At 36.2% G+C, this 14,271-nt stretch overlaps 1 protein-coding gene across 2 annotated transcripts in view; it reads right to left on the reverse strand.

Annotated features, from left to right (window-relative positions):
* The window catches only part of RIT2 (Ras like without CAAX 2), a 194,345-nt gene extending 182,083 nt beyond the window's left edge, over positions 1–12,262 (reverse strand). Inside the window, exon 1 of one of the 2 annotated variants that reach the window (XM_054054476.1) lies at positions 11,950–12,262. In XM_054054476.1, the coding sequence (XP_053910451.1) occupies positions 11,950–12,052 (103 nt within the window). In that variant the 5' untranslated portion in view covers positions 12,053–12,262. The remainder of the gene's footprint in view (positions 1–11,949) is intronic. The other variant, XM_009570254.2, reaches the window with a different exon arrangement.
* Between the last annotated feature and the right edge of the window lie 2,009 nt (positions 12,263–14,271).

The raw sequence follows: 14,271 nt of genomic DNA on the forward strand, positions 1-14,271 counted from the left end.
AAAATTGAGCCATGTTCGGAAGGTTTATGGTGTTGCCTCTCCAGCTCCCTATTCTAGAAAGACAGTGGGTGAGAAATATGGGATAAGAAATCACAGAGGCAGTAGAAAGATACACTAATGTGAGCTCTGCATACTTGTTTCAGCCACCAGTACCTGCAGGAGATGTTGGGGTATAACCACGGGCCAGTAGTATCTGGTAGAATATGTACAATAAAAAGACAGCATTTACGAGTAGTGCTCTTTGACAAATGAACTATTGCCTTTTCCTTTTATCCCTGTTTTTCCCTACCATTACTTTGACTGATCTCTGTCTAGTTTTCTGTTTTCTTAGTCCTTTTCCTATGCTTCCGTTTTTCTATAATTCCTTGTTCATTAGTTTTAGTTAATCTCTGTTACATTTCCCCCTCCCAATGCTTGGTTCATTTCATTTGTGTCTTCTGGTTTCCCCTTTTTTATAACAACCACCCTTAAATATCTCAGTCATTTGTCATTTTCAGCATGTTATCTGCATAAAATCTGGAAGCTGATGTGATTTACTACTTACTGTTATGTCAGACATTTAATAACTTTTAAATTTCTTGGATGATGTTCAAGGAGAAAAGATTTCTAAACTGGATATTTTGACTTCCACTTTTATAAAACCAGATCATTAAACAGAATATCCACTGTGAGGGAGACTAGGATGAAAATTCACAGCCATTATTAACACTGGAAAATCCACTGAAACTGCTGTAGGTGGAAGAAAAGCACAGGAAACTAGGTTTTTGAAGCTTATGAAGGGCTACTTGATTGCTGTAGTAGACTGCTCTTTCTTGTCTCCTATTCCTGGTAGAGGAAAAGAGTCTCTAGAGCATATCTACAAATATAAGGACCTCATAAATCCTCATACATTCCTTGGCTGGGTGCAGAGCCAGATCTTGCAGGAAGCAGACCTCTGGTATACTGTGTGTGATGACTAAACAAAGGACCCTGTTAACAGGCAACCCAAGTATGATTATTCATAGTACAGAAAATGTTTAATGATTACTTTTTATTCAAATCCAGGAAGGAACATCATCTCTATGAAAGGAAAACTGCTAGGCATTCTGTATGATCTAAGAAGCTAGAGTTCTGCTGATATGAAATAATCATGAATTTGACAATACTTTGTTTTGGTTTTGAACTTTCTGCGTAAAAATTTGAAAAATAAAAACTTACATATTTTGTGAGCTACTAAAGTGACATTTCTGTAGACACTGCAGATCCTGTTAGGCAGGCAGCAGTTCAGTATAGCAACAAGATACCATGCAGGCAGCATGCTAGCAGAGGTACTAAAGGAATCACAGGATCTAACAAAGAATATGAATTTCAGCTAAGGTTTCTTTATTTTGTGCATGTGAAAATGGAAGATAATCATGGAATTACTGCATACCACTTCAATGAGATTGCAAGGATGAAATTAAACAACTCTTCTCATAGCTGTAGCCTGTATAAGCTAAAGAAGAATTACATATATCAATCTCTCAGCCAATTACAACTTTTGTGTTTCAAAGGTTTATGAAAACTGTGCCTGTGCCGGCCATCCTTGTGTGCCAGAAAATGAGCAGGTAGAAAAGAAAATTGGTTTGGCTGAACAGAGAGGTCTGTGTGGATCTCAAAAAAAAGAAAGTGAAAAGTATATGAGTTTTGGAGAAGGGGCAGGCATCTCAGCAGTACTACAAGGGTGAAGTAGGATAATGAAGAGAGAAAATCAGAAAGGCTAAAGCCCAACTGAAACTTTGATTGACCAATTCTGTGACAGAATATAGAAAATCTTTGTGCAAATATATTAACACCAAAAGGAAGGCCAAGGAGAATCTCTGTCCTTTACTGGACATAGTGACATAGGATGAGGATTAGGGTGAAGTACTTAATGCTTTCTCTGCTTCATTCTTTAATAGTAAAGTAAGATATTTCCCAGGTACTCGGCCTCACGAGACAGCAGACAGGGAGGAAGAGCAGAATAACATTTCAATGATCCAAGAGGAAATGTTTAGACATCTGCTTGGCCAGTTAGACATTCATAAGTCTATGCGGCCAGATGGGACCCACTCAATGTTTTTAAGGGAGATGGTGGAGGTGCTCACCAAAACCCTTTCCATTATCTACCAGCAATGCTGACTGACTGGGGAAGTTCCGCCTGACTGGAGGCTGGCAGATGTTATGCTCATTTACAAGAAGCGCCAGAGAGAGGATACAGGAAACTGTAGGCCTCTCAGTCTGACCTCAGTGTGGGCAAAGGTGACGGAACACGTCATCTTGGGTACTATCACCCAGCACATGCAAGACAAAGCCCATGCAGCATGGGTTCATGAAAGGCAGGTCCTGACAAACTAAACTGATGTCCTTCTATGACAAGAAGGAGAGGCTTAGTGGATGAGGGAAAGGCTGTGGATAGAATGTCCTTGGACTTTAGTAAAGCTTTTGATGCTGTTACTCACAACATTCTGCTTGAGAAACTGTCTGTCACTGTCCTGGACCAGCAAACCCTCTGCTGGGTAAAAAAATGGCTGGATGGCCCAGCACAAAAAGTGATGGAGTATGGAGTTAAATCTAGGTGGCAGCCAGTCACAAGTGGTGTTCCCCAGAGCGTGGTGCTGGGTCCATTTCTGTTCCATATCTTGATCAATGACCTGGATGAGGGAGTTGAATGTACACTTAGTATCTTCACAGATGACACTAAGCTGGGAGGAAGTGTTAATCTGCTTGAGGGTAGGGAGGCTCTCCAGAGGCATCTGAACAGGCCGGATTGATGGTCTGAGACCAATGGGATGAGGTTCAGCAAGGCCAAGTGCTGAGTCCTGCAACCTTGAGGAACCTGATCTAGTGGGAGGTGTCCCTGCATATGGCTGGAGGGCTGGAATTACATTATCTTTAAGGTCCCTTCCAACTTAAACTGTTCTGCCATTCTTTTGGATATTCATCACGAAACTTGCAACAAGGTGATATTAGATGGTGTCTCCACCAGGGCGTGGTTAGCTGGTGGGTAATGCATTAGCAAATCACTACAGCTTGCAGCAAAATTTCTTTCCATGACAGCAAAACCTCTGAAACTGGGACCCTGTTTGGTACCTGTTGCTGGAGCTGTATGAGCATGATGAATCTTCTAGCTTCTAGAAAAAAAATAATTATAAAGTTTTGTAAGCATTAAGGGAGACTAATTAAAGTCAATGAACAAATTAAAAGTGGAAAAGGATGACTAGAGGAATGGAAGGAAATAAAATGAAAAGTATGGAAGGAAGAGATATGAAAACAGCAACAGAAGGGGAAAAAAAAGTTCTTCCCTAATTGTGCTTTCAAGAGTGTCCCTAATGGGTTTAATCTCATCCAAATTCTAGCGGATAGCATGTGCCAAAAATGCTGCAGATGGCTTAGCTCAGCAGCAGGGATGGCTTGGAAGGGAAACAGCTCCTGTGGCTGCCTCAACAGATTGTTTACAGCAAAGATACTGACAGTGCCCGGTCATTGTCATGAAACAGTGCTTGTTCCCTTATTTGAGACTTCAGTCTGGGTATTTCAAATGTGTGTGGTTGAAACCAAGAGAGCCATTGATAGTTCAATTCCTGTTGTTAAGGAACAGCCCAGAAGGTTTCCTACCTGTTGATAGAAAGCAGCATAGATGGGTGACATTGAGCAGTATACATCTCACTGAAATCTTCACTGTGTAAGTGAAGGCTTCTTTCATTAAATCTCATATGAAAAGCAGATTCGTTAGTATAAACAGTTATGCATTCTAATCACTTCATGTCATCATTCACACAGAAGAGGTTCAAATGAAGGTCCTGGATCTGTAAATCACATTTCAATCAGCAGAACAGAATAGAGTTTTTTCATGAGTGTTGATCTTACAGATCTACTTACTTTCCAGCTGCACCACTATCCAACATATACATTACGTGGACATCACTGTTAGGGTAACACACCCTAATGTGTTTCCAGTTACACAAGACTGTAATACTCCAAAGGATGCATTTTTCTCTGTGTGAAGAAACATAAATTGCCTTTTTTGTACGCAACATCAAGTTTAGCCTTAAGATCTCTCTGAAACAGTCTGAACATAAGAAAAGATTCTGTTTATACATGTTAGTAATGCTATATCAGCCAGAAGTCCTCATAAGTTCTAGTGCATTCTAAAATTTTGAGGATGACAGTATTTCTTCTCTGCAAGAGAATCTGTGCATGAAGACGGTAAGTGCGTTTTCAGTTCAGGTGTATTTGATCATTAGTTCTCAGTCTTCGTAATGTGTTATTCTATCTTAAATTAGTGTAAACCAATTAGACTAATAGAACATTCAGCAGCCTGTTCCATTTCAAGAGTATTCCACCATATATCCACCTTACTTTTTAGCAAATTGTTAAGGGTATATACTGCTCTTATTAACCAAAGGAAGTTGAGCCTGAAGATCTCACACATCTCTAATTACGCACTTTTTAATTCTAATTTTATCACTTATTTGGTTATTCCCCATTAAGAATTTCTGGCCCCCTTCCTCCTTAAATTTTGGAAAACTTGTCTTCTTTTCTTTATATTTATTACCTTCAGATATCCTAAATTCCCTGTTCCTGTGCCAAAGTGGCACAGACGGTGACCAGCCCACTGGCTAGCCTTATCCAAGTGGGTATTCATCATCTCGATGTTATGATGGGGGAAGCAGGATAGATCAACCTATTCACATTACAGCTGCATCCAGTCACATTTACATTAAAGCACTAAACATATATGCAAGTTGCATAATAAAGAATTATTGGATAGTAGTTGACAGAGCTATTTGAATATAGTCATAGTCATTTGTCACTATAAATCATATTGTATCAGCCTTTTTATCATCTCTGTTGATCTTCTCTGAACTCTGTCTTATTCATCGGATGGCTTCTGATACTGAAGAAACCAGAACTGCAGACAGCTTTCTCTGTAGCCAGTTGGTATCTCACATGCAGAAACCATCCTATTAAATGCAGGAGTCATAATTGAATCCTCCAGCCCCCCAGCCATTGAATTATGTGAACTGGCAAAATAATGAAAAACTCTTTAGCTTATTTTCCCAAGACAAATAATTCTGGTCATAAGGTCTGCCCAAAGTCAAGAAAATTAATGAATAAGCAATGTGTTTAATCATTTCAAGTAGATAACAAACACTCTAAAGATCAATGTAGAATATGGGTCCAGAAAAGGGTTCAGAATGACTTGAATCCTGCACTTCAATAGACAAAACAGTACAAAATACTTCCAAAATAGGATAATACAGAATTCAGCTCTTCACTAGAGATGTGATAACACAGGTGACTATGTTTGGGGAAAGAACAAATAACTTAAGGGCTACTGCGAATATTTCTCTATATATGATCTCTGTGAATTAGTCCTAGACAAAATAATCCATTCTCAGAAGAACAAAAAAAGGACTGTTGAAAGAAAATCAGTTAGGAATCTTGTTTCTAGTAAGACCACTAACAGAACAGCAAGTGAATATTTTGAATTCTTATTAAGAAAACAATGTGGAAATACTAGGGCACCCAAATTGAGGATACAAAATACTCTGAGCAGGAAAATAATCTTCTATAAGTGAAGTTTCAGATTCTCAATGAAGAGAAAGAAGATCAAAGTGTAAAGTGATCAATGTCTGTACATATTAACAGAGAAGAAAGTAAGAGAGTAGTGAGTTTTTAAAAATTTTTAACAAGGGAGTAATATAATAAAATGGTTAAAAGTTAAGCTCACACAAAATCAAGCTTGACTAAAAAATCAGTAACCTATCTGAGAACAGAATTGAAACATAAAATCAGTTTTGTTACCAAAGATGAAAAAAATATCAAAACTCTGCATTTATAAAATCTCCAAGGCATTATTTGGTTTATGGGGAAAAATGGAAGTTGCCCATGTCTAGGAATATGGTTCTCTGGATCTGATAGGCCTTCTCTACAAAGTTTCTTCTTCGTGGATCAAATACAACTCACATGAACACCAATCTGCATATAGCATTTGTACTATATCTGTACATTCATTAGGAGTACTACTGTAATCAGTTTAAGGCATCTCAGAAGCGACCAACTTAGCTGGTAGATTACAGTGTCCATTTATGACTTTTTCTCCACAGATACATGATTGTCAAGAAATACTACTATATCTTTTTGGCTGTCACACTTGGTGTCTGCTGCCTCCTCTCTTCTTTTCTCAGCTTTGCACTGACATTTACACAACAGGTCACATCTGATCACAGGCTGCAGTCAATGCTATGAAGTGACTAATGGAATTTATGTGTTATTTTGACTGTTTGATACCCTTACACTTTCAGAACTACCATCAAGCAAAGAAGTTTTCCTCCAGTCGACAAACACATATCCTTTATTCTTTCCCATATTTAAAATTCTTTTTCTGCATCTGAATGAGTATAATTAATTAATTAATTTTTCCCCTGAAATTCCATTCCAGGTCTTATGCTTGGCTTTAAAAATCCAAAGAACAATTTTTTTCAAGCAGAGGATGATAAGTGAACAAACTTTTCTTTTCAGATAAATGCAGATGTGTGTCTTTATGAGTTCAATATCTCATTTTCTATTCCAAAAAAAAAAAAAAAGTGTTTGTGAAGTCACAGGAGGAACAGACTATATTTACATTGACTTTGTTGGGGAAAAAAAAAAATTGATTTGCTTAACTGTAATCCACACCACGCCCAGGCACTTGAAAATCTAATTTTTTCACCCTGATTCACACTGAACGGTAACTTAATCCTCCACCTTCACTCTGGCTATTGGTTAATTTCAGAGGCAATAGAAGGCCAGACTCTTTCCCTTGCTCCATTTACCAGGCACTTTAGGAAACATAGCTACACCTGAGAACATATTCAGGAGGGAAAAAAAAGACAAAACCTAAACCAAAAACCAACACACACACCCCCCTAAAATAAAGCCCGCTGAGAAGTTACTTTGTCAAGGTATGAAGTGCATTCCACAATACTGAGAGTCTTGCGATGACGTTAAAACAGCATCAGCATATTCATAAAGTACTTTTCAACCTCAGCTCATTAGATGCCCATGACATCTACTTTTTCTCTTCAACCTTTTCCAGTGTAGGCTGGATCATGTACTAACTCATCTCCAATGGATTAATAGACAACTGGAGTGAGTCAGTTCTCGAGTACTCTGTTTACTGAGGACTGTTGTTATGAACACATGCTTGTAATGAATAGGCAGAGAATTTGTTATATCTAGACAGAAGAAGACATAAAACTAATCAAACAAAAAAGTTACTTGATCACATAAATAAAAGAAAGTTGAGATTTTAATCGAATTCTTATCACAGAAATTCCCACATCACAAAAAACTTGCTGTTTTCACATATTCTGAGATTTATTTTATTTATTTTGAAATTAATTGGATAAGTCACCTGTAGCTGTAGAAATACAACATTTGTGCGACACTGGCAAAAAAAAATATTAATTAAATCAATGAGGTAGGCATTGCTCCCTTCACCAGATAAGTCTGAGAAATACATTTCTTCATACTCTTCCTCTAACACACCTAAGAGATCCTTTCAAAATCCCTTCTCTGCCCATCTTTTTAATTTTTAAGATTGAAGTTTGGAAACATATACCTAAATGCCTTCCCAACATCTAGATTAAAATGAAAATTACGTTAGTTTTATGCAAATCTTAGGTTAATTAGTTGAAAATACCTTCTTTTTTTATGATAGCAACAAATAAACTGGCAATTAGTTTGAGAAATGAATCTTGAAAATACACATTTTCTCTAAGATAAAAAAGACCCAAATTTACTAGTAATAAATATTTATTAGTTTATGAATTTTTAAAAAATCTTCTTCTGATCTGAAATGTGACTTTCACAAGATAGCTAGCATGACATTCATTATGCATCTGTGATACACTTATTCTGTGGATAAACAAGTAATTCCATTTACCAGAAATAACAGTAGATTATCTTCACCCATAAATAAATCAACTTTTACTGGTATTAGGGAAAAAAATCCCAAAAGCTAGAACAACATTCTCATTCAGCCACAAAGATGAGCATAAAGTTAGATTACGATGCAATCTGATTAACATTTGAAGGATGCCTACATAACAATAATGTTGTTAAACAGAGGTTTTCTCTCTTATTCAGTTGCACAGGTACATCAATTTGTTTGTGGTAGTCAGGGTGCAACTGCTCAGTTAATTATTGCTAACGTTTTGCAGAATATGCTGCAGTGAATTATTGTTATTAGTGCAATCAGTTGGCTAAATATAAACCAGCAATGCATTATCTCAGGATTTAGAAGTTGTTTTGTGTGTACTTTTTGTAATACAGAAAAACAGAGCTAAACCCAGAGGTGCGAGCTGCAGCAGACTAAGACCATAAGAGTGCTAGCTTCACTGTCCGTATTCAGGACTGTGAAGGTATTTATAAGTAAAATCAGTTTTAAACCTATTGAGATTCTTTGGGTTTAAACCATACATCAGGTAACTTGGGGTAGATTTCAATAGTTCTGAGCTACCCTGAGATTTGTCTTTGAACCAGAGAAGAATGAGTGTCAAAATCATTTTTGTAATTGAAATTCAATCATATTAAAAATGTTTAATTTTGTTGTGGACTATAATCAAATGACAGTTGGGAGAAAAATTACTTTTATTTTATTGTATACCATTTCATTTTCGTTCCTTGTCTAGTTTAGGTTTGAACTTACAGCAGAGTATATAGCTGTTCTCGATTATCAGACACAACCTACGCACAGTAACGAATTAGCATATTGCTCTGGAAACAAAAATAGTTCTATTTTCAGAAGTCTTAGAAGGGATAAATCATTCTAGGGAATTTATAATCTGTAATTATAATACACAAATCACTTCCCAGAAAAATTTACATATAGAATCGTAGAATCATTTAGGTTGTAAAAGACACTTAAGATCACTGAGTCCAATCATAATCTTAACACTACCAATTTATAGCTTTTTACATTTTAATTAAATGCCATTATTACCTGTTTGTTATGAACTCTGAGGCTCGGGGGGGGGGGGTGTTCGCCTTTAAAATACTAACATGAATTCTTTTTTTTTTTAATTCTTTCACTTAAGTGAAGACACTTAAGTAATGAACCTGAAACTATCATATTTTGTTTCCACATTTTTTCTCTGAATGTGATAGATATCAGATCTAGATGTGCTGAGTTTATCTTATACTACCAATTCTTGTAAAATATCTATTATGGTGAACATTCAATAGACCTAATTACAGGAGGCTGGCTATCCTCCTCTATCGTCTGCCTTCTCGGAAGACAGAATTGAAGAAAGAAGCCTTACAACCCAAAGTAAATATTCTATAAACACCAAAACCAAAGGAACATCCATTGTTGCTGTCCTCATACTCATTTATTCCTGTCCACACATACAATCACCACCTTCAGCCTCTTGTAATGAGCATGAAATTTTCAGTGCAAAGACCTCCACACATACAGTATGAAATGACACACTAAGAATGTAGAAGAGGGTGGGAAACAGAAGATCAAAATACACAGGAGATCCCTAGAAATTATCCATGTCCAGGGCAAAAAGAAACCTTGTAAGATTTTTGTAGATTGGTTTTTAAGGAAACTTCTTTCCCCACATGAATTATTTAATAGTGAAGAAAATGGGAGATGGAAAGTCTTTTATCTAAAAGAAGTTTCCCACTCAGCAAATTAACTTTGGCTGTTACTGCTCTTACTATGACTTAAAAACCAAAGGAGGGAGAAGAAAGGGGAAAGAAACCAGGGTATTATCAATGCATCATGCTACATATCACTATCTGTCAAATTTTGAATTGTAAAGTGAACTTTTTTATCTCTCATCCTTGTTCTACCTTGACCCTTTATTACGGTTAAATTCATTATTTCCTTGAAAGAGTGAATGTAGGTCATTAAGGGAAAGCAGAGCTCATCTTGGACAATGAAAATAGTCCTTCAGGCCTTTTTCTTCTTTTAATCCAGCGTAAATTATTCCTGCCTATACAACAGTCAGAATGAATTCATGATTTATGAAATTACATCAGTTCTTCTTTATCTCTATTAGAATTCTATCAGCTGGACTATCTCAAGTTTCTACTAAAATATTTAATGCGCATTCCACATTGGAAGTTCATAGCCAGGATGTGACGAAACGTATACTTTCTTTTTTCTGTACTCTTATTTCTCAGTTGTTGGAGTATTTTCCCCAAGAGGTTTCACTTTTGTGAAAACAAAAACCAAATAGTTATCATTAATCTTACTCATAACTATCTACTTCATGCTATTTTTATTTCTCTAGACCACACAGACACTCAAATCTTCTTAAATAATTATGAGGTCCTCAGCCTTGGAGAAGTATCTTTACCTTGTGTAATTCACACATCTCATTAAATCAACAGCTAATATTTCTGAAAAGGAGATATGAATAAACTTCATTTGTACTTTAAAATTCTTATCTAATAGTAAATGGAAATTCTAAAATTTCCTCAATGTGTAAATAAAATTTGTCTGTTATGACTTGGTTATGCAACGAATATGGTATAATTTGTAACAGCTTTTATTTTGGTGAATGAGTCTTTGAAATGACATTGTTATTACAATAATATGTTTGGGAAAAATTGCTGCCATCTTTTGGATGGACTCAGGAGAAAAAAAAAAGAAAAAAAACAGTGACATTTTACTGAAAGTTTCAACTGACACATCCTGGATACCTGTTTTACTATTGAGAAGATAAATTTAAATTGTAGAAAGTTACTCTGAGGTAACTAATATTTTCTTCTTTCTCATTTTTTTTTATAGTAATTGAAGCATAACATCTATGCAAGAATTTTTTCTTGGTTAAGCAATATTGATGGGAAATAGCCTTCACTGAAAGATACCACTGAAGCTGAAGCCAAACATAACAAGAAAACAGAGATACAGAGAGGAAGTTATATCCACTCACAGTATTTAAATTTTTGCATCTGTATTTGTTTAGTTGTTTGAGTAAGAAATAAAAATTATTTGATCTATAAAATTACTACAGTTTAATGTCAGAGATAATTTATTCCCAGATTTCTTTGTAATTTACACTGGGTATATTATATTATATAAACCTTTTTTGCTGTTTGTTTTCTTCTTCGCTTTTTCTTTTGAATTTCCAGAAGAAGTAATCAGATGCTTGTTGTGTGGCCAGCTCAGTACACTGGCTTCTAAGACAAACACTGCACATTCAGCAAAGTCTTCTTAAGAACAGAGAATGTTGATGTCAGTGAGAATAAATCAAAGGTGATAATATCTGGGAAAAAGAAAACATTGTCCAGAGAAAATAATGACTCCTCTGAAGAGATACCATTGTCAGACACTAGCATATCTTGCCAGCACTGGACAGTTATATTAAAATATACTGCAAATCTATCTTATCGCCTGAAGTGAGACTCAGACATGCATTTTGTAACTCTCTGGATAGGAAAGGAGACTAAGACCGGCTGAGCCGTAGCAACTCTCAGCAAAAATGTCAAAAGAAGATGAGGGGAAGAAAAGAGAATCACTGTAGGCATCCTCCACACTTTGCAATGTACGACTTACTTTGCAGTTAGTTTAATTTCTGCCTGAGCACAAGGACTGTCAGGCCAGCAAGTTACATTTACACTATCCAGGAAACTATTACCCCTCATCAAGTGTTAGAGTGACAGGACCACTTGCTGTTCCACGAACAGCAGCAAGCTGATCACTTTCTCATTGTATACAACGGAGCCAAGGTGAATTCTACAAAAATGATGAATTAAAAAGGCTTATAACATTTCAGTCTGTAACAAATTAAGCTGACTCATTGCCCCAGTCATGAATTATAATCTTTTATCCAGTCTATGTACAAGAGAAAAAGCATTGACACCCCTCACCAAAAAACATTCTTGTTCTGTAAACTTTAAACTCCCAATTCACCCCTTCTCCCCAAAAATGTTATTGCTCAAACTTACCGCTTTTGCCAACTCCCCCAGCTCCTAGCATCACCACCTTGTACTCTCTGGAGCCTGCTGAAGAATTGCTGGAAGAGCTGATCATTTCGTTTTCTAGCTCCATCTTGCACAAGGCAGAAGGGAGCAAAAGGGAGAAAAAAGAAACTGGCAGGAGCTTTCTCTAATCTTAAACAACTATAAAAGCTGTATTAGGGGGAAAAAAAGCAGAAAGGGAAGGTATAATACACGAGGTACGATTTATCAGCCTCACACTCGCTGCTGTGCCTGTGTTAGCTAGAGAAGGTCTCATAGCAACCACTTTAACAGCTTCCAATAAAAATCTCTCTCTGCCCCCTCCCAGTTCTGTATCGTTCTCTGTGTTTCTCTTCCTGGACAGAAGCAGTTTTGTGAGACTCAAGAGCCCTGGTACCTCTGGGTGTTGCTGTGTCGTTAGAGTCTAATTAAGCAGAGCCTCCAGAAAAAAGAAAATGGTTCACATTTCCCAATTATGCTTGTTATTCCATGCAGCATTTGCTTTAATCATGGACAATAATAAAACAGACCAAACAATCTCTGTCACCTTGGAGTTAAATATTCATTATATTTGCTAGATTTACATTTAAAACTATTAGAAGTGAAATAAGCAACAACTTCTCAGAGTCTTTGTTCTTCATGAAGCTTAGTGTAAAGCAGAGAGGTTTTCTAACATTAGCTTTGCTCCTAGATCAAGTCTCTGTAATTTCAATTTGCACAGATTATTTGCATAACTAAGCCAGGTGTTTTGAAAAATGATTTGTTTATTGTTTTGTTGTTGTTTTTTTTTTTCTAGAACAAATTTCTGAAGGGTATTGGAACTGAAAAGAGGGGGAGAGATCTATTAATTGAGAATACATATATGTAAGTAAAGAAGAAAAACAAAGTGTTATAAATATTTCATACTCATATCAAGTGGTTTATCTAACCAGCCTGGTCAGTCCAAAGAAAAAAGAAGAGTATAAAACAAAATGTTTATAAATGATATCCTGTGTGAAAATCTACCATTAGAATTATTCAGTGAAAATTTATAAAGAAAAACTGCAGCTATTAATTGATTTGTAATGGTGTTCTTAACAGATCTGGTATATTTAAAGAACATGATGCTGAGTTATAAGAAACTTGCCTAGCTTTAAAAATTTGCAATATTTTTGAGGACCAAAAAAACGTATACTGCAAAGGGAATGGGAAGCAAAAACTTAGTCTTCTTTGCAAAGTGCTGGGGCTTCATGAAGTGTGCGGCTATTAAGGAGGCAGTGAAATGGAAGCAGGAGAGGCAATGAGTGAAGTAATCAGTCTAGGAAGTCAGACAACTTCACTTGTGTGCTCGTTCAATTGCCTCACAGAGAGCAAACATACAGCATTATGCAGGAATACAGAATTAAAAACTGAAAGAGAAAGAAAAAAAATCATAACCTAATTAAGGACATAATTTAAAGAAAATTAGGAAGGAGAGGAAAAGTTATAGAAGAGAACGTGTATGAAATATAGTTTAATGGACTAAGAAAATAGATGTTTAAAGAGAAGAAATACAGAGGTATGATAATATAAATATAATTATAGCGAAGGAGCCAAACAGAACATTAATACTCATTTTCCTTCCTGTTACAGAAATTAGGAAGCATCAGATGAAACAGACAGCAGCAGGGTTCAAAAACAAAGTACTTGTAAGTGTCATCACTGACTTAAGGAACTTGGCATTTTGGGTGATGGAAATGAACTTAAAATGAAAAGGAATTTGGATACAGAGTAGTACAAAATCCACTGTGGACTACTAAAGTCACCACACCTTGCTTGAGTAATGCTGAAGACTCACACTAATGGGTCCTGTGAAAATACTGCAGAATGAAAGTATGGTGACTTGTTTACAACTCCACATCAAAAGATAACAAGAGAGCCTGTGTTCCAAGAACTCCTACAGAATCAGGATCTGCTCCTGTTGTCCTAGATGATTTCTGTATTAGCCATGCTGTGAGCAACTTTGTACCACAAGGAGTGGTTGGCTGTATTGATGCCTGGCTGCTAACCTCAGAATTATGAAGGATTTGATCTTCCAATTATAAACTTTACCAGGAAATTCTGAATATAACAATATGACAACTAAAGATTGAACTTCAGCAAAAAGCAACAGATAGGTGAATAAATCTGTGTCATGATTAGAATTCCATTTTCTCTCAAGTGTTCAGCATTGACATATGAGATAAAACTAATAATGATATTGAAACTGCTCCTTAGAATAGATGAGTATTCCTTGTAATCTCCATCAACACAGCAACCTCCACCTCAGGAGCTTTAAACCCCATAGGTGGT

This window comes from Cuculus canorus, chromosome Z, assembly GCF_017976375.1.
Source record: "Cuculus canorus isolate bCucCan1 chromosome Z, bCucCan1.pri, whole genome shotgun sequence".
In the NCBI taxonomy this organism is placed as follows: domain Eukaryota; kingdom Metazoa; phylum Chordata; class Aves; order Cuculiformes; family Cuculidae; genus Cuculus; species Cuculus canorus.